Genomic DNA, 22,087 nt, shown 5'->3' on the forward strand with positions numbered 1-22,087 from the left:
CCAGTGTGGATACGCTGGTGTTTCTTCAGGGAACCTGACTCACTGAAACTCTTGTTACAATGTTTACAGTGGAAAGGTTTCTCTCCAGTGTGGATACGCTGATGTATCTTCAGGTCACACGACTGATTATAACTTTTGTTACAGTAAGTACACTGGAAAGGTTTCTCTCCAGTGTGGATATACTGGAGTGTCTTCAGGGCACCTGAATAATTGAAACTCTTATCACAATGTGTACGGTGGAAAGGTTTTTCTCCAGTGTGGATACGCTGGTGTTCATTCCGGTGACCTGAATGGCTGAAACTCTTGTCACAATGTTTACAGTGGAAAGGTTTTTCTCCGGTGTGGATACGCAGGTGTTTCTTCAAATCAGATGATTTACTGAAACTCTTGTCACAATGTTCACAGTGGAATGTTTTTTCTCCAGTGTGGATACCCTGGTGTTTATTCAAGACACCTGAGTCACTGAAACTCTTGGCACAATGTTTACAGTGGAACGGTTTCTCTCCAGTGTGGATACGCTGGTGTCTCTTCAGGTGACCTGACTCACTGAAACTCTTGTCACAATGTTTACAGTGGAAAGGTTTTTCTCCAGTGTGGATACGCTGGTGTATCTTGAAGGAACCTGAATGATTGAAACTCTTATCACAATATTTACAATGGAAAGGTTTTTCTCCAGTGTGGATACGCTGGTGTGTCTTCAGGGAACTTGACTGACTGAAACTCTTGTCACAATGTTTACAGTGGAAAGGTTTTTCTCCAGTGTGGATACGCTGGTGTGTCTTCAGGGAACTTGACTGACTGAAACTCTTGTCACAATGTTTACAGTGGAAAGGTTTATCTCCTTGTTTCTGGCTGGTTGTAGAGATGTTGATTTGCTGACAGGCTGATGAGGTGAGAGGAGGGGGGGGGGGGGGGGGGGGGGGGGCAGAGGGGCGAGAGAGAGAAGAAGAGAGAAGGGGGGAGGCTGGTTAAAAATGTTGAGTACAAATACAACTTGAAAGCTTTCAACATCAAACAAGTCCGTTGTTTAGGAGCATTACGGCTTCCCTGTTAATGTTTAAATGATTTAATTGTATTTTTCATCGACCTCTTTTATTCCTCCCAGTTTTCCACACCCATGTAAGTCCTATCCCTGTGTTTAACACTGACTGACCTCCACTGGTCTCCTCCCAATCATCACTGTTTTCAGTGACTTCAGTGTCAGATTCAAGTTCAACTTCAATTTCAAAACAGCGTGAAGAGATGTCTTCATCATCATCCCCTTTTTTCACTGCTAGTAATGTCAACATTGACCCATCAGGCTCCTCTGGTCTTTGAAGTAGCTCCTCCAGTTCCTCTTTAATCTGTGGAGAATCTGGTTCCTCCTGGAGCAGACTGGGGCTCCTCTCCTCTTTACACACAGCCATGTGCAGGATATCTAGTTGGAGCAGAAAAATAATATGATTGCTAACAGGGCCAAGGGACCCAATTTGTTCACATACTACAGATATAAAATTGTACACAGGACCCCCCTCCAGTGTTAATTTACTGGTGTTAATTTAACTCTGGAGTGTATAAATGGAACCAAATGGACATGTAAGGGACCATTTGGTTAAATTCTGTACACTCACAGGTATACAAAAACTCCCAAAACGTCTCAGTATCTGACTGTGCGTCTTCAAGGGCTTGTGTGTTGTCTTTGCTGTGTTATTGGTTCCCGGCAGAGGAAATTTGGCCATAGGCCAAGCCATATAGAACATGTATATTTAAAAAAAATGACCACCAAAGTGGAAAAAGCGGCACTCCAAAATAATAGATTGAAATGTCGGGTGAAAGTTGGGTCTTAGTTTAAAATCTATGTAAAATACTTTTATAGCGTGGCTCTGTACGTCTAGAAATAGGTCTGTGAGTCTGTCTGTCTGTGTGTCTGGGACGAATCTCACAAACCGTTTTGACGATCAGCGCAAAATTTCTGCACGCTGATCAAGGAAGTATTTTTCCCCTTCAGATAGAATGTACTATGTACAATGTGAAGTTATATGGTGCAGTTTTTCTATTAGTATTGCATTTGCGCAAAAGAGATGTGCTTTTTGGTTATGGTAATGAGACAAACAAGGTTAACAATGAATTTTGAGAGATCTTTTAATGATATTAGCTACATATCAGCATGATTATTATCAGTTGTCAAGATATTTCTGCAATGGTTATTGTACAGTGAAAATTAGATATTGTTGCAGTTCTACAACAGAACAGAAACAAATTACAGAAAGAAAGAGCATGTGAAACTTACTGATTGGGTGGTTTTCAAGTTCCTCCTGCTTAATAGAAATGTCCCTGGCTGAGTCTGGAGAGTTCATCTTCATCTGCAGTCTGGACTCCACACACCGGTCTGAAATGAAGGAATTGAATAAGGACTTTAATAACTGGAGTGGGGTCAAGAATAACAGTAATATTTGCAGAAGGTAAAGGCCTAAGCCCAAATCTCAAACATATGAATCTTGGGTGCAAAGATTATAGTATTCATATATAATATATAATATAAGGGAAGGAATCATTCGTAATTTAAGATTACACAAGGAAAAATGTGTCTCCTGCGATGCATATAATGGTCTAAAATGAATAAGGTGAAAGCAGCCAATCTTTTTTTTATGTTTCTGCAACCAGACAGAATGAGCAATTTGTTTAATCATCAGGATATTATCATTGTCATGATATATTTTGTCATGATTATTTCTCAGTAAAATTAGATATAGTGACAACCCCACAACAGAACAGGAAAAAATAAAAAAAAAACATTCAAGAAAGAGTGAGCACATGAAACGTACCGAGTTGTGGGTGGTCCTCAGGTTCCTGTTTAATAGAGATAGCCCTGGCTGAGTCTGGAGAGTTCATCTTCACCTGCAGTCTGGACTCCACGCACTGGCCTGAAATGAGGGAATTGAATACATGGTAAATGGTGCATTTATATAGCGGTTTCATCCAAAGCGCTTTACATAGATTGTGCATCACATTCACCCATTCACACACACATTCATACACCGATGGCGGAGAAACCCATGCAAGGCACCAACCTGCTCATCGGGAGCAATTAGAGGTTCAGAGTCTTGCTCAAGGACACTTCGACACTAACTCTGGGGGAGCCCGGGATCGAACCCATCCGGCCACTCCACCCCTGAGCCACTGCCGCCCCGGCACCACCACTTTGGTGGTATTTTATGTACTTATATGGTTATGGCTGAGTGACATCAGAGGCCCGTCCTCCATTAGTCATTTTAATACAGGATTAGGAGGAAGAATGTTTTTCCAAAAATTGTGCAATAAGTGTTAAAATTATATTTTCATGTGTAGCTCCACCCACCAGTTCATTAAGTATACCTGGTTTGCACCTTAGCACCACCCACCTGACCCAGTCCCTCCACCTCCTCCTATATGACCACCCACCTATCCTAGTCCCCCCACCCCCCTCCTCATGAAAGGACAGCCCATCGCTCTGCACAGTTGTTTACAAAAGGGTCTAGAACAGTGGTTGTCAAACTGACTTCCGGGGACCCCCAGCTGGGTCCTTGAGAGGGTATTTTAACGACTCTTTCAAACAAGATGTCGACAAGGGCAAGGCAAATATTGCGGCATGGTCATGCTGGACCTCCAGAAGGCCTTTAATCACCCAATTATGATCAATAAGCTCAAAGCAATAGGTTTTGATGACTACCTGGAAGGGAGGGAGCAAGTGGTGGAAGTAAACGGCACCCAGTCCCCTCCCCTCCCAGTGACTTGTGGTGTTCCTCAAGGAAGTATACTAGGACCTCTACTGTTCCTGATATATGTGAATGATATGTCTTCAGCTTGCGACTGCAAACTGTTCCTGTTCGCAGATGACTCGGCTCTGCTGGTCTCGGACAGGGACAGGCTGCAGGTTGAGAAAACTCTCAGCACTAACTCAACAAGATCTGCATCTGGCTCTCCGACAACAAACTTTCATTACACCTGGGTAAAACTGAATCCATCCTCTTTGGAGTTGAGTAGAGTTTCACGATCAAAGTGGGTGAAAATGTTATCACAAGATAGGAGGAAATTACCTACCTGGGTTCCATCTTGGAGGCAAACCTCTCCGGTAACAAAAACACAGAAAAAACGATCAAAAAGGTCCACAAAATAACACGCTATTTGTGGAGGATTGATCGTCTAGTCAGTAAGAATACTCTGAAGATTCTTGCAGGGGCCCTCATACAAGGTCATTATGATTATGCATGCACTTCATGGTATCACAACACCTCCAAGGCCTTAAAAACAAGGCTCCAAACATCCCAAAACAAACTTGTAAGGCTACTTCTTGGCCTCAATCACAAAACCCATCTAACCCCTGCTCATTTTGCTAGGATTGGATGGCTTAGGGTTGAGGACAGAGTACAGCAACTTGCTATGGGCCTGGTCTTCAAGATACACCACAACATTGGGATCCCCCTGTATTTGTCAAAATACTTCCAAAATGTTAATCAAGTCCATGATCATAACACCACAGGCAGCTCCACAAATCATGTTCAACCCAGATTTGGCTCAACAAAGGGAATGAACTCGTTCTCATACTATTAATCAAAAATGTGGAATGCCCTACCAAAAGGAGTAAAGGAGTGTAAAACCCTACTCACTTTCAAAACTGCCCTAAAGATACACCTTCAGGAGGCTGCAATTCAAAAATGGCCCCTGTCCAAGTCCTAACCTACCCCATGTCCTAACCTAACCTACCCCCCTACCCCCCCCTCTCTCTTTCTTCTTTTGTACATATTTTTCACTATTCATACCAGTAAACTGTAAAATGATTGTATGACATTCTGTATAGTAGTGTGTATATCTGTCTGTGTCAACATGATTTGTGTGCATGGGGGTCTCATCTTAAACAAGCTTAGTGCTTAATGAGCTATCCAGTTTAGTAGACCTTGTATTGTGAATTTGTACTTCCATGTACTGTTATGTACTGTCATGTACTGTTCTCATGTCTTACTAAATAAAGTACATCAATCAATCAATCAATCAATCAATCCGGGGGGGGGGGTCCCCCAGAAAAATGTTATGCCATCAAAATCAGTGTTACCAGTTTAAACCTGCCGTATATACGTAGGTGATCTGAAAATAGCAGATCTACAAGGTATTGAATAATGATGCATCGCGCTCATTAACATGTGGACAGAGTAAAGATCCTACTGGTTTACAAGATACGTTTACACCTCATTGCTTATTATGGAGATTAACCACAGTAATGCTATAAAACACTGATGAAACTATAGGGTTACAATGATAATAGTGACGTCAACAACCACATAAAACACAACAATGTATATCTTGCTGTAGCCATGGTTCACATGACGCTCGTCTGTCACAAGCGTCATGACGCTACTTGTTGTTTTTTGAAAATTTTGCACCGACAACCAGTACATCTACATAAACGTTCAAATTTCAAATAAAAAGTGCTGATCCCCCAGCCACGGATGTAACAAGTTAAAGCGCCTGGGTCTAAGTACTCTTATCTTACGTATTGTTCAATAAAAGGCATTTCAATCAGATCCGCAACCATTTTCTATTAAAAAATATATATATTATAATATATCAGAGTAAAATACACCTCTCAACCAATAGGCTGCGTAATTGAAAACACATGGAGAAAATTCGGAGAAAATGGCCGGAGATCTGATTCAATTTTTTTTTATTGAACAATACGGAAGATAAGAGTACTTAGACCCAGGCGCTTTAACTTGTAACATCCGTGGCTTTGGGGTCAGCACTTTATATTTGAAATCTGAACGTCTATGTAGATGTAATGGTTGTAAATGTAAACATAAAAAAAACAAAAAGTCTTGCTGCTGCTATGGAGCTGTTGTTAGTGTTTATGATCACTTTATAACAAGATAACAGCTAAGACTAATAGATTTATGTTCCAACTTAAATGATGAGTTAATAAAGACAAATAGATGAAACAAGACGTGATCCGTTCATCTTAAATGTAATAGATAGATGAAACAACATAATGAGTTGATCTTTACCTGCTGTGTTTCAGTGGTTGAGCTGCTAACAAACGTCCTCCTGCTGCTTAACGACGACACTGTTTAGAAACGACACGTTTTACTTTTCTTTGTATTTTACTTTTATATAAATCTATGGTATTTTAAAGTGTCTACAACAACAGTCAGTCAACACGCCATGTTGTTTTCACTACTGCATTGTGGGTATGTTCTTCTTCTGACGAACACTTTGTCTAGACGCCAGTTGGTGTATTGATGCCCCCTACTGTTGGTCTCGGGTACTGTCCATTGTTTATATACAGTAACAGTACTATGTGACCTTCCTGACCTGTAGACAATTTTTGATTGATTGAATATTTTATTAGGCAAAAAAATTAAAACAGCACAGTTACATTTAAAATACTTTGTCTAACAGGTCCGTTCATAAAAGTCCTTGCGGACTTGTTTCCAATGAGGGCCTTGGTATTCAATTCATAGACAAGAGAACATCTAGGAGTAAAGCAGTTCATTTGTTTCTGATGATCAATAATTCAGTAAATTAATCAATTAATAATTGATCCCTATTTTGGACATGTCATTATAAGCAAAAATCTTACAAATAAAGTGAAATATTATATGTACAAGCTCACAACAAATCAAGATCTGATGCGTTTTGAGCTTGCAGATCAGCTATTTTCACTAGTCTTGCACAGTTAATCAATTTGTTGTTAAATATATTGGATACATGGATAGTTTCAGCACTGCTTTGAGCTTCCATCACTGCACATTGATGCTGCACAGGTCTGATCCTCACGTCCCACAGAAATGCAGTATACAACAACATATACCATGTATTAAACATGTTTTAACCATATATTTTTCAAACTATGTGAATATATCAATATTTCTATGATAGGCTATACTCATAATGTATGATGAATTCAGACTGTGACAAAGAAGCTATTTTTGTGGTAGAAATATTTTATGAAGTCATGGAGAAGAGAATAATGGAATACAGTTCAGAGTTTGGTTATTGTACCATAATGTTCTAGTAAACAGGCAAATAGTTCTGTAAGATAGATTGATTGTAATGGATGAATTGCACTGGGTCAGGCTGACCTAAAATAGTGTAACTTATCATGAGATTTCATATTATTGTGTGCTAAAATGTAGGGCCACAAAAAGGTATAAAAACACACCCACACTCCTATTTCATCAGTGCTGTCTGCAAATATGGCTCTGCTGGTATATTAACAAATATATATTTACATAGTATATACCTCTAAAAATGCATAGCTGCATATGGTTACTGTTAACACTTAAAACAGATTGAGGAAATTAAGGATTTAAAAGTGAAAAAAACAAGAGACGAGGCCTGTTGACAGGAACAGTATGAAAATCAATATTTTTGCTTTTCTATCCACCTCCCTACCAACATACAGGCGTTTCATTTGAGCCTCCCAGTGAGCTAATTTATAGTAGAACGTTTGTTTCCCTTGGTGTGAATACACTGGTGTCTTTTTAGAAGAGGCAATTAGTTGAACATGCAAATAGAAAGAAAGGGTTTTCTCCAGTGTGGATACTCTGGTGCCTCCTGAAGGAACCTGACTTACTGAAATTCTTGTCACAATGTTTACAGAAGAAAGGTTTTTCTCCATTGTGGATACGCTGATGTGTCTTCAGGTTCTATAACCAGGTATTTAGTGTTGGTTTGTACTGGGATCAGCGTGGTAAAATCAGAATGTCGTTTCATGGATAAAGGTAGACTAAAAGAGTTATTAGTGACAAAAAATTTGACTAAAATGTAAACAGTTTTTGTTGACAAAAACATTTACTAAATACTTAAGGTTGTGTTGGACTAAAATGCTCGACTTTTTGTTGACTAAAACTTAACTAAATAAAAACAGGATGAGGTTGACTAAATATGATGAAAATCATAGTATGAAGGACAATTGAAACTGGACTAAGACTGTCTGATAAAATCAACACTGTTTTTTCAGAGAAGCTGTCCAACCGAAACGCTGGTGGTGTCGGTTTAGGGAACCCCACTGACTGAAACTCTTGTCACAATGTTCACAGTGGAAAGGTTTTTCTCCAGTGTGGATACGCTGGTGTGTTTTCAGTTGACGCGAGTCACGGAAACTCTTGTCACAGTGTTCACAGTGGAATGGTTTTTGTCCAGTGTGAATATGCTGGTGGCTCTTCAGGTCAAATAACCGACTGAAACTCTTGTCACAACGTTTACAGAGGAAAGGTTTTTCTCCAGTGTGAACACGCTTGTGACTTTTCAAGTTAGATGACTCTCTGAAACACTTGTTACAATGTTCACAGTGGAATGGTTTTACTCCAGTGTGGATATGCTGGTGTTTCTTCAGGGCACCTAACTCACGGAAACTCTTGTCACAATGTTCACAGTGGAATGGTTTTTCTCCAGTGTGAATACGCTGGTGTGTTTTCAGGTGACCAGACTGCCTGAAACTCTTGTCACAACGTTCACAGTGGAATGGTTTTTCTCCAGTATGACTGTGAACACGCTGGTGTTTTTTCAGGGAACCTGACTGTCTGAAACTCTTGTCACAATGTTTACAGTGGAAAGGTTTTTCTCCAGTGTGACTGTGAACACGCAGGTGTTTTTTCAGGTAAGATGACTGGCTGAAACACTTGTTACAATATTTACAGTGATAAGGTCCATCTCCTTGTTTCGGGCTGGTTGTAGAGCTGCTGATTTGCTGACAGGCTGATGAGGTGATCTCTATTTGCCGGTCGTTGTGTCTCCACTTGATGTGTTTATGGAGGAAGAGCTGAGATGTGAAGGAGAATGAACACTCAGAACAGGAGAAGAACTGAGTCTGGGAAGACTGGGACCTTACTCCTGAGAGAGGAGAGAGGGGGGGGGGGGGGGGGGGGGGGGGGACAGAGGGGAGAGAGAGAGAAAGAGAGAAGGAGAGAGGCTGGTTAAAAATGGTGGGCACAAATACAACTTTACAAGCTTCCATTATCAAACAAGTCTGTTGTTTAAGAGCATACGGCTTCCCTGTTAACATTTCTGATTTAATTGTATCTTTCATCAACCTCTTTTATTCAAGCTCCCAGTTTTCCACACCCATGTAAGTCCTGTCCCTGTGTTTAACACTGACTAACCTCCACTGGTCTCCTCCGAATCATCACTGACTTCAGTGACTTCAGTGTCAGATTCAAGTTCAACTTCAATTTCAGAACAGTGTGAAGAGATGTCGTCTTCATCATCATCTTCACTTTTCACTGCTAGTAATGTCAACATTGACCCAACAGGCTCCTCTGGTCTTTGACGTATCTCCTCCTGTTCCTCTTTAATGTGTGGATGCTCTGGTTCCTCCTGGAGAAGACTGGGGCTCCTCTCCTCTTTACACACAGCCATGTGCAGGATGTCTAGTTGGAGCAGAAAAATAACATGATAGTGAACACTGGATTCCTGAAGTGTAAACAAACATTAGGAGGTATCACCTACTTCAGGTGCATTCCAACTGAAAGAAAATAATAGAGGCAAGACAGGCTCAGATACACGTTCTTCTATTCATAGAGAACGCTAATGCGTTTCGTATAGAACAGGGTTTGTCTGTATGTATGTACGGTATGTATTTCCCCTCAAAAGTAGACCAATCACATCTCATGCCGTTAAGTGCATGACATCATGAAACAGAAACATCTCCACACATGAAAGCTTGAAATGTCAGGTGAAAGTTGGGTCGTAGTTTAAAATCTATTTAAAATAGTTTTTATGGTGTGGCTCTGTACGTCTAGAAATAGGTCTGTGAGTCTGCGAATCTGTCTGTCTGTGTGTCCGGGACGAATCTCACAAACCGTTTTGACGATCAGCGTCAAATTTCTGCACACTGATCAAGGAAGTATTTTTCCACTTCAGATAGAATGTACTATGTACAATGTGAAGTTATATGGTGCAGTTTATGCGCTTTTTGGTTATGGTAACGAGACAAACAAGGTTAACAATGATTTTTTTAGATCTTTAAATGATAGCTACATATCATTATGATTATCATCAGTGTCAAGATCTTTTTTGCAATGGTTATTGTACAGTGAAAATTTGATCTGGTCTGAAATGAAGGACTTTAAAAACTGGAGACCTAGTGGTGTCAAGAATAACAGTAGTATTAGAAGAAGGTAAAGGCAATATGGCCTAAACCCAAGTCTCTATCATATGAATCTTGGGTGCAAAGATTATAGGATTGATATAATAGGGAATAAATAATTCGTAATTTAAGATTACACAAGGAAAATTGTCAAAAGATGGACTCCTGCAATGCAAATAATGGTCTAAAATGAATAAAGTGAAAGTAGCCAATCTGTTTTTTATGTTTCTGCAACCAGACAGGATGGGCAATTTGTTCAATCATCAGGATATTATCATTGTCATGATATATTTCGTCATGATTATTTCTCAGTAAAATTGATAGTGACAACCCCACAACAGAACAGGAAAAAAAAACATTCAAGAAAGAGCGAGCACATGAAACGTACCGAGGTGTGGGTGGTCTTCAGGTTCCTGTTTAATAGAAATAGCCCTGGCTGAGTCTGGAGAGTTCATCTTCACCTGCAGTCTGGACTCCACACACTGGCCTGAAATGAAGGAATTGAATAAGGACTTTAAAGATGGGGTTCATGGTTTGTTTTCATAATGGTGCTGACCAGTGGCGTACCCACCATAGAGGCAGGGCAGGCGGCCGCCTGCCCAACTAAAATCTAGCCTCCCCTAGAAAATAAAGTAAAAGACTGAAAAACAGGCAGTGAAAAAAATCCAAAGAGAATAGTGGCCGTCGGACCTCCTCGTCGCAGCCAATCACTACCGTATCCATTCCGCAGTGCGACGTCGCCTATAGTGATGCAAATGTGTGCCTTTATATTTTCATGGGGTGCCAGGAGAGCCAGCTGGGGGTCTGGGCCATCACCTGTAGGCTACTCACCTCGCATAAAAGGGGCTCTGAGTCTGAGAGCAGCTTGAGCCATTAAACTACTGTAACAACATGAAGAGACCACTGCTTAATAATTGATTGATTTATTATACTTGCATATTGTTTTTATTAACGTTTTGTAGTCAGTGTATTGTTGTTGTTAACTTGTTTCCCCCGAGATTTTTCCCCGAGTAACCCCCCGCCCCCCCTTCGGAGGGGGGTAGAGAAAAAAATCTCGCCTGCCCTAAATGTACTTTCTGGGAACGCCACTGGTGCTGACCCTGTTGCTTCTGATTAGTTTGTGGCTGATGCCATGACGACACATTGAGGCTAGACAACACACTCCATATTTGGGCGTAGCGGCATTGGGAACTGGGAAGGATTTGGGAAGGAAGAATGTTTTTCCGAAAACTGTACAGTAAGTGTTAAAATGATATTTTCATGTGTAGCTCCACCCGTTTGCACCTTAGCACCACCCACCTGACCCAATCCCTCCACCTCCTCCTATATGACCACCCACCTATCCTAGTCCCCCCACCTTACAAACTAGTAAGGCTACTTCTTGGCCTCAATCACAAAACCCATCTAACCCCTGCTCATTTTGCTAGGATTGGATGGCTTAGGGTTGAGGACAGAGTAAAGCAACTTACAATGGGCCTGGTCTTCAAGATACACCACAACATTGGGATCCCCCTGTATTTGTCAAAATACTTCCAAAACGTTAATGAAGTCAACGATCATAACACCAGAGGCAGCTCCACGAATCATGTTCAACCCAGATTTGGCTCAACAAAGGGAATGAACTCATTCTCATGCTATTCATCAACAATGTGGAATGCCCTACCAAAAGGAGTAAAGGAAACCCCTACTCACTTTTAAAACTGCCCTAAAGATACACCTTCAGGAGGCTGCAATTCAAATATGGCCCTGTCCAAGTCTTAACCTCCCCCCCCCCCAAATCCTTTTTCTTCTCTTGTACATATTTTTTCTCTTCATACCAGTAACCTGTAAGCTGGTTGTATGACATTCTGTATACTAGTGTGTATATCTGTCTGTCTCTTATATGTCATCATGATTTGTGTGCATGGGGATCTCATCTTAAACAAGCTCAGTGCTTAATGAGTCTTCCAGTTTAGTAGACCTTGTATTGTGAATTTGTACTTCCATGTACTGTTCTCATGTCTTACTAAATAAAGTACATCAATCCTTTAAGGGGGGGGGGGGTAAATTGACCCTTACAGGTCTGTAACTTTGACAGTGTACAAAAGGAACCATCTGTCCATGTGTAGTGTACACTGTCAGAGTTAAGGAGAGACCTTGAAATGTTGAGGTTTGAGAACCATTGCTCTATAGCAATGATTACGATCAGAATATAGAGCTTTAACCTTTCAACAAAATCGATTTTGTTTTAACCAAAAAAATATCACTTACCCTACCTTTAAGTTATAAAGTGATTAACCACAGTAATGCTATAAAACACTGATGTAACTATAGGGTTAAAATGATAATAGTGACGTCAACAACAACATGCTACAAAAGAATGTATATCAATGTCTTGCAGCTACTATGGAGCTATAGCCTTATATAGACTCTCGCAGATGTATTTTATCGATTTTTACATTTTCTATCATCTTACGACAGAATCATAAATACGTCCACGAGAGACTGCAGCGACGCTGGCCGCTCTTCGTTCAGAGTTGTCTCTCTCTGAAGTGCGGCCAGCGTCACAAAGGGTATTAAAACACATATTTGTTCAAGAATATGGACTAATACATTACACAAACACGACGGACACCAAGTTAACATGTGGGGCAAGCGGGTAATCACCTTATATTTTGCATTTGTACATGTTTGGAGAAAAACGGGCTTTAATGGTGACATTCCAGGACAATCTGGGATATTATGAAGCTACTATGGCGCTGTTGTTTGTGTTTATGATCCATTTATAACAAGATAACAGCTAAAAGTAATTAGATTTATGTTCCAATTTAAATGTTAATAAAGACAAATAGATGAAACAAGACGTGATCCGTTCATCTTAAATGTAATAAATAGATGTAACAACATAATGAGTTGATCTTTACCTGCTGTGTTTCAGTGGTTGAGCTGCTAACAAACGTCCTCCTGCTGCTTAACGACGACACTGTTTAGAAACGACACGTTTTACTTTTCTTTGTATTTTACTTTTATATAAATCTATGGTATTTTAAAGTGTCAACAGTCAGTTAACACACCATGTTGTTTTCACTACTGCATTGTGGGTATGTTCTTCTTCTGACGAACACTTTGTCTAGACGCCAGTTGGTGTATTGATGCCCCCTGCTGTTGGTCTCGGGTACTGTCCATTGTGTGTCAGTACTACAGTATGTGATCTTCCAGACCTGAAGAGAAGAGAACATCCATCTAGGAGTGCAACAGTTCATCCAACAAAATGATGAAGTCAATTATTTATATTTGTTATTGATGACCTATAATTTAGTAAATTAATCAATTCATTAATTGATCCCTGTTTTGGACATGTCATTATTAGCAAAAATCGTACAAATTATAGTACAAGCTCACAACGAATCAAGATGCGATGCATTTTGAGCTTGCAGATTATTGGATTAATCTGAAAAGTCATCTATAGAATAATCACTTACAAAATCATGGATAGTTTCAGCCCTGCATCTATCACAGCTTTGAGCTTCCATCACTGCACATTGATGCTGCACAGGTCTGATCCTCACGTCTCACAGAAATAAAGTATACAAAACTTAACAATACCATGTTACAGGATACAACACATACCAATACCATGTTACAGGATACAACACATACCAATACCATGTTACAGGATACAACACATACCAATACCATGTTACAGGATACAAAACTTAACAATACCATGTTACAGGATACAACACTTACCAATACCATGTTACAGGATACAACACTTACCAATACCATGTTACAGGATACAACACATACCAATACCATGTTACAGGATACAACACTTACCAATACCATGTTACAGGATACAACACATACCAATACCATGTTACAGGATACAACACTTACCAATACCATGTTACAGTATACAACACTTACCAACATATAACATGTGTTAACCATATATTTTTCAAACTATGTGAATATATCAATATTTCTATGATAGGCTATATTCATATTGTAGGATGAATTCAGACTGTGACAAAGAAGCTATTTTCGTAGTAGAAATATTTAATGAAGTCATGGAGAAGAGAATGGAATACAGTTCAGAGTTTGGTTATTGTTCCAGAATGTTCTAGTAAACAGGAAAATAGTTCTGTAAGATAGATGATTGTAATGGATGAATTGCACTCGGTCAGGCTGACCTAAAATGGTGTAACTTATCATGAGATTCCATATTATTGTGTGCTAAGATGTAGGGCCACAAAAAGGTATAAAACACCCACAATCCTAATTCATCAGTCCTGTCTGCAGATATGGCTCTGCTGGTATATTAACAAATGTATACATACGGTATATATATGCACTTCTAACTAGAACCAGGAGACCTGGTACTGCCAGACCCCTAGTGGTTGAAATCTGAATGGCCGGACTTCGCATGACGTGTGTGCAGAGGAAAAGAGGGAAAGAGGAACAGAAAAGAGGGAAAGGACCGACAAAGCCTCATGTAGGCCGACCCTCTGGGTCTGGCAACAAAGCCTCCTGTAGGCCGACCCCTTGGGTCTGGCAAAAATGCATAGCTGCATTTATGGTTACTGTTAACACTTAAAACAAATTGAGGAAATGAAGGATTTAAAAGTCGGAAAAAAACACAAGAGACGAGTGTTAAGGGAGGCCTCTGTTGACTGGAGCAGTAAGAATAGCAATAATATTTCTGCTTTTCTATCCACCTCCCTACCAACATACAGGTGTTTAATTTGATCCGGCCAGTGAGCAAATTTATAGTAGAACGTGTGTTTCCCTTGGTGTGAATAAACTGGTGTCTTTTTAGATTACTAAAACAACTGAAACTCTCGTCATAAAGTTTACACTGGAAAGATGTTTCTCTAGTGTGGATACGCTGGTGTTCCTTCAGGTCACTGAGTAACTGAAACTCTTGTCACAATATTTATTTACAGTGGAAAGGTTTTTCTCCAGTGTGGATACACTGGTGTCTCTTCAGGTCACCCGACTGATTAAAACTTTTGTTACAGTGAGTACACTGGAAAAGTTATTCTCCAGTGTGGATACGCAGGTGTCTATTCAGGTGACTTGAATTGCTAAAACTCTTGTTGCAGTGTGTACAGTGGAAAGGTTTTTCTCCGGTGTGGATACGCTGGTGTATCTTGCAGGAACTTGACACACTAAATGTCTTGTCACAATGTTTACAGTGGAAAGGTTTTTCTCCAGTGTGGACACGCAGGTGTATCTCCAGGGGACCTGACTCACTAAACCTCTTGTCACAATGTTTACACTGGAAAGGTTTCTCAGTGTGGATACGCTGGTGTTTCTTCAGGGAACCTGGGTCACTAAAACTCTTGTCACAATTTTTACAGTGGAAAGGTTTTTCTCCAGTGTGGACACGCAGGTGTTCCTTCAGGGAACCTGACCTACTGAAACACTTGTCACAATGTTTACAGTGGAAAGGTTTTTCTCCGCTGTGGATACGCTGGTGTGCCTTCAGGTCACCCGACTGATTAAAACTTTTGTTACAGTGAGTACACTGGAAAGGTTTTTCTCCGGTGTGGATACGCTGGTGTCTCTTCAGGTTACATGAGCTATTGAAACTCTTGTTACAATGTTTACAGTGGAAAGGTTTTTCCCCAGTGTGGATGCGCTGGTGTGTCTTCAGCTCACCCGCCGAGTTAAAGCTCTTGTTACAGTGCGTACAGTGGAAAGGTTTTTCTCCGGTGTGTATACGCTCGTGTGTCTTCAAGGAACCTAACTCACTGAAACTCTTGTCACAATGTTTACAGTGGAAAGGTTTTTCTCCAGTGTGGATACACTGGTGTGTCTTCAGGTGACCAAACTGATAAAAACTCTTGTTACAGTACATACACTGGAAAGGTTTTTCTCCGGTGTGGATAAGCTGGTGGGTATTCAGGGAACCTGAATGACTGAAACTCTTGTCACAATGTTTACAGTGGAAAGGTTTTTCTCCAGTGTGGATACGCACGTGTGTCTTCAGGTGACCAAACTGATAAAAACTCTTGTTACAGTGCATACACTGGAAAAGTTTTTCTCCGGTGTGGATAAGCTGGTGAGTCTTCAGGGAACCTGACTGACTGAAACTCTTGTCACAATGTTTACAGTGGAAAGGTTTTTCTCCGGTGTGGATAAGCGGGTTGGTTAAATAATAATATTTACATTGGAAAGTTTCTCCATCTGGTTGAGTTAAAGTCTTGGTAAACTGTTGATGACTGGAAGATCCTGGTTGATCAGTGTCTCCTTGTTCCTGGCTGGTTGTAGAGCTGGTGATTTGCTGACAGGCTGATGAGGTGATCTCTCCATTCCTCAGCATTTGGCAGTAGAGGTCGTTGTGTTTACTCCTGATGTGTTTATGGAGGAAGACCTGAGATGTGAAGGAGTATGAACACTCAGAACAGGAGAAGAACTGAGTTTGGGAAGACTGGAACCTCACTCCTGCGAGAGAGGGGGGGGGGGGGGGGGGGAGGGACAGAAGGGGAGAAGGCAGGTTAAAAATGGTAGAGTACACATACAACTTGAAAGCTTCCATCATCAAACAAGTCCGTTGTTTAGCTTCCCTGTACTCATTCAGTGCCAATAAAATATAAAAATAATTGCATACTGTGACAGCTAAAAATACATAGTAAAAAAAAGTGCTCAGGAGCCGATATAGAGCCTTTTTCAGTAAAAATTTAAACAAGAAGTGAATGGAGCAGCAAATCTTCTATGATGAAATCTTGGGTTGGGTTGGGTTGGGATTCTGATGAGTGTTAAACACTGAAATGTTTACATTTCCTATCTAGGAGTGTCAAAACATTGACTCTCTTTTTTTCTATTATGTTATCTATTATAGTATCTACTACTATCATCAAAATGATTGTCTATTTTATTTTCTATATGTAAACTGAGCCAGGGGTAGGGCTCGATAAGCACTATGCTTCTCCCTTCCCCTTTTCCAACATCAAGGACACTTGTAAACTGCCTGTACTGTGTCTTACTGCACTAAAGCATTTGTATTGTCCAAAAGCTGGAAATAAACTGAACTGAACTGAACTGAACTGGGTTCTGAACGTCTTTTTCCCATGAAATTATATATATTTTTTACAATTATTTCAAAAACATATCAAACACGTCATTGGCACGTTGCGCCATAGCGGTAAAACGCGTCAAACAAGTCAATAGCACTCAATGAGTTAAAATGTCTGATTTAATATCGACCTCTTTTATTCCACCTCCCAGGTTTCCCCACCCATGTAAGTCCTGTTCCTGTGTTTAACACTGACTGACCTCCACTGGTCTCCCAATCATCACTGTCTTCAGTGTCAGATTCAAGCTCAACTTCAATTTCAGAACAGTGTGAAGAGATGTCTTCATCATCATCTTCACTTTTCACTGCTAGTAATGTCAACATTGAGCCATCAGGCTCCTCTGGTCTTTGAAGTATCTCCTCCTGTTCCTCTTTAATGTGTGGAGGCTCTGGTTCCTCCTGGAGCAGACTAGGGCTCCTCTCCTCTTTACACACAGCCATGCGCAGGATGTCTAGTTGGAGCAGAAACATAACATAATAGTGAACACTGGATTCCTGAAGTGTAAATAAACATTTCCATCCTCTATGTTCCGTGTATAAAAGGAGGTATCACCTACTTAAGGTGCATTCCCACTGAAAGACAAATAAATAAATAATCTTTCTAGTCACTTGAATCTCATAATTTTGGTCGCTGGGTGTTGTGATGGGACAAAAGAGTTAATTTGCATGTTCAACTAATCTTCTCTTCAAGCTGTCAATCACTAAACATATGGAAACCATGGACAATTCTAATAAAGTTGAATATGTGTGAAAATAAGAAAGATTCAGTAACTACAAGTTCTATGTCATGGCAGAAATATTGATAATTTATAATCAAGCTGTGAAAAACACAAAGTGTGTGTTTTTCCGTTGTGTTGGTTTTTCCCCCTTCCCAGCCTGCTGCCCAGAGACCCAATTTGTACACATACTATAGATAGAAAATGTACACAGGGACCCCTCCAGCGTTAATTTAACTCTGGAGTGTATAAATGGAACCAAATGGACATGTAAGGGACCATTTGGTTCAATTCTGTACACTCTCAGGTATACAAAAACTCCCAAAACGGCTCAGTATCTGGCTGTGCGTCTTCAAGGGCTTGTGTGTTGTCTTTGCTGTGTTATTGGTTCCCGGCAGAGGAAATTTGGTCATAGGCCAAGCCATATAGAACAGGTACATAAAAAAAATGACCACCAAAGTGGAAAAAGCGGCACTCCAAAATAATAGATGCAAGACGGGCTCAGATACACGTTCTTCTATTCATAGAGAATGCTAATGTGTTTCGAATAGAACAGGGTTTGTCTTTATGTATGTACAGTATGTATTTCCCCTCAAAAGTAGACCAATCACATCTCATGCCGTTAAGTGCATGACATCATGAAACAGAAACATCTCCACACATGAAAGCTTGAAATGTCAGGTGAAAGTTGGGTCGTAGTTTAAATTCTATGTCAAATACTTTTTATGGTGTGGCTCTGTACGTCTAGAAATAGGTCTGTGAGTCTGTGAATCTGTCTGTCTGTGTGTCTGGGACAAATCTAACAAACCTTTTTGATGATCAGCGTCAAATTTCTGCACACTGATCAAGGAAGTATTTTTCCACTTCAGATAGAATGTACTATGTACAATGTGAAGTTATATGGTGCAGTTTTTCTTTAGTATTGCATTTGCGTAAAAGAGATGTGCTTTTCGGTTATGGTAATGAGACAAACAAGGTTAACAATGAATTTTTAGAGATATTTTAATGATAGCTAAATATCAGCATGATTACTATCAGTGTCAAGATATTTTTCGCAATGGCTATTGTACAGTGAAAATTAGATATTGTTGCACTTCTATTTGTTTTTTATGTTTCTACAACCAGACTGAATGAGCAATTTGTTTAATCATCAGGATATTATCATTGTCATTATACAATTTGTCATGATTATTTCTCAGTAAAATTAGATATAGTGACAGCCCTACAACAGAATAGAAACAAGACATAAATATGACTTGACAGTCATATTATTAGCAGCTGCATTCTGTATTGTGTGTGTGTGTGTGTGTGTGTGTGTGTGTGTGTGTGTGTGTGTGTGTGTTGTTTTCATAGACCTGATTACTTGTTTTTCGGATTGCTTGTTTCTTTAGCGTGACAGAATCTGCGACGCTAAACGCTCTAATGTTTTTTATATAAGTGGTGGCAACATTTTTTGACACCACACGGGTCTTCCCAACAATAGCTAAGATTGAAGTCAGTGTGAACATGGCCAAATAATAACTTAATAGGCAAACTAGGTCTAATGAAGCACGCTAGCATTTAGGCTAACCCTCCTGCCTGAGGCTGCAGTAAAACTTGCGCTGTCTGTGAATGAGGGGAGCGCAGCGGAGCACGGTTACTGCGGGGGGCGGGCCGTCTCCCCATTCGTGTCGCCATTGGCTTAAAGGAGTGAAGGACAGCCAGGACAGCCAATGACACTTAGGTGTCACTCAGGTGTCGGACTAGTACCCAGCCTGTTTGTAGAGCAGCAGCTTTGCAGCTGCTAAACATGAAATAGAAACATTCAAGAAAGAGTGAGCACATGAAACGTACCAAGGTGTGGGTGGTCTTCAGGTTCCTGTTTAATAGAGATAGCCCTGGCTGAGTCTGGAGAGTTCATCTTCACCTGCAGTCTGGACTCACACTGGCCTGAAATGAAGGAATTGAATAAGGACTTTAAAGATGGGATTCCATGGTTCTTTTCCCCCTTGAACATAGTCATTGGGTATTATTATTTTACTAGAGATTCAGGCCACTTACACCTACGTCACACTTCCCATCCGACCAATATGTCTGAGTCATAGTGTTGGCGGTTTACCTGGATGGTCATTCTAGGCCTGACACACTACAACATGACAAATGTTTAGTTGGTAAGGATTCAATGTCTGGTGCATGAAGACATGGAGCTCTAACTTAACTGTCAAATTACTGTGGACAGAGTAAAGATCCTCCTAATGGTTTACATACGTTTACACCTCGTTGCTTAAGTTATATGGAGATTAACCACTGTAATGCTATAATACACTGATGTAACTATAGGGTTACTTACAATGATAATAGTGACGTCAACAACAACATAAAACACAACAATGTATATCAATGTCTTGCTGTAGCCATGGTTCACATGACACTCGTCTGTCACAAGCGTCATGACGCTACTTGTTGTTTTTTGAAAATCTTACATTGACAACCACTACATTAACGTTCAGATTTCAAATATAAAGTGCTGACCCCCCGGCCATGGATGTAACCAGTTTAAACGCCCAGGTCTAAGTACCCTTATCTTCCGTATTGTTCAATAAAAGCATTTTAATGAGATCCGTGGCCATTTTCTATTTAAAAATAAAGAATTATAACGTATCAGAGTGCAATACACCTCCCAATCGACAGGGGCGCGTAGTTGAAAGCAGAACATTTGGAGATAATGGCCGGCGATCTGATTAAAAAGCTTTTTATTGAACAATACAGAAAATAAGGGTACTTAGACTAGGCCTGTCAAAAAAAATCGATTCATGAATAAATCGCGATTCTTAATGCCACGATTTTAAAAATCGATTCAAAATATTAAAATCGATTTTTTTATTTTTTATTTATTTTTTATAAGTTAGTACCTTTTTCACTGGCACTTTGTCTGAAATCAATGTCAGAAAGACTGACTGACATGATCTGGCTGCATTGAAGTGTATGATTCAACTTTTCATGGTTTATATTATATGAAAATGTTCTAGTATAATTAAAGCAAAGTGATTTGGGGTAGAAAATCGCAATAAATTGCAGAATCGAATATCAATTAATCGCAGAATCGAAATTTTAATCGAATCGGCACCCTAAAAAATCGCAATAAATCGCAGAATCGAATCGAATATCAATTAATCGCAGAATCGCAATTTTAATCGAATCGGCACCCTAGGAATCGATTTTGAATCGAATCGTGAGGTAAGTGAATCGTGACACCCCTAACTTAGACCCAGGCGCTTTAACTTGTAACATCCGTGGCTTTGGGGTCAGCACTTTATATTTGAAATCTGAACGTTTATGTAGATGTAATGGTTGTAAATGTAAACATTTAAAAAAAAACAGGAACAAGTAACTCCATTACAGTCATGTTTCGGGGCTAGTCTTGCTGTAGCCCTGGTTCAGCCCTGGAACATGTCATAAATCAACATCTTTAATGGATTTTGGTGCTTCGGGTGTGAAGGAGTTAATATCTATGAAATGTTCTAATGTGAAATCAAGAAACAAAATTTTACACATCCACGTTCATTGATAAACACTGTAGAAATCAAATTTGATGCGCTAAATCAATATTTTTGCATAAAATGCCATAAAAGCTTTTTTGTTTTGTTTTGGGCATTTAAGGGTTAATGACTAAAAGATGGTTGGCCTCAAAGGGTTAATATGCATTCATCCAAAAGGAAACATGACCAGTTCCACTATTAGACTTAGTAGAAAGCAGATCTGATGCATTTGATTTGATTTCTGTGCATGTTCTATTTCACAATATCACAGTTTAAAGATTAAGTTGTTCTGGGAATGAAGGGGTTAATATTTAAAAGTTTACAAATATTAAATCTAATGCACTGTACACATCCACTTACATGGATACACACTGTAGAAATCAAATTTTAAGCAATTAGATCAAGTATTTTGCATGAAATACCATAGAAGTCTATTTTGGGTTAAGTTTTAGTGTTTTGGGCATTAAGGGGTTAATAATAAAAAATGCCCAAGGGATTTCACTGGGCACCCTCTTGAATCCTTAAGAGGGGACCCCCAGCAGCAAGAATCAGTTGAGAAAAAAACTTTAACCGACGAAACCACGTTCAGCCAAAAATCACCCTTTGACTCCCGGACTACTCGCTCTGCGCTTGTACAAGGAATTCCACTGCCCTGCGAGCGCTCAAGAGTAGTGAAAATAAACAAAACCAT

The 22,087-nt window shown here is 39.9% G+C and overlaps 2 protein-coding genes across 2 annotated transcripts in view; both read right to left on the minus strand.

The window, feature by feature from the left end:
• Window positions 1-193: 193 nt before the first annotated feature.
• LOC311057410 (uncharacterized protein) lies at window positions 194-6,142 on the minus strand (the record flags this gene model as incomplete). The annotated part of the gene is made up of 5 exons (XM_084074369.1): window positions 6,015-6,142; window positions 2,805-2,903; window positions 2,270-2,368; window positions 1,294-1,417; window positions 194-302 (listed from the first exon to the last, which is right to left on the minus strand). Exons 2-5 carry the CDS (start codon window positions 2,869-2,871, stop codon window positions 194-196), a joined length of 399 nt encoding a protein of 132 aa, XP_083930495.1. The 5' UTR covers window positions 2,872-2,903; window positions 6,015-6,142.
• Window positions 6,143-7,037: 895 nt separating this feature from the next.
• The window catches only part of LOC311057411 (uncharacterized protein), a gene marked incomplete at its 5' end in the record, with an annotated part of 52,371 nt that continues 37,321 nt past the window's right edge, over window positions 7,038-22,087 (minus strand). Inside the window, one exon of the mRNA XM_084074370.1 lies at window positions 7,038-7,347. The remainder of the gene's footprint in view (window positions 7,348-22,087) is intronic.

This window comes from Gymnoscopelus microlampas (genome assembly GCF_963454915.1).
Source record: "Gymnoscopelus microlampas genome assembly, chromosome: 12".
Taxonomy (NCBI): Eukaryota; Metazoa; Chordata; class Actinopteri; order Myctophiformes; family Myctophidae; genus Gymnoscopelus; species Gymnoscopelus microlampas.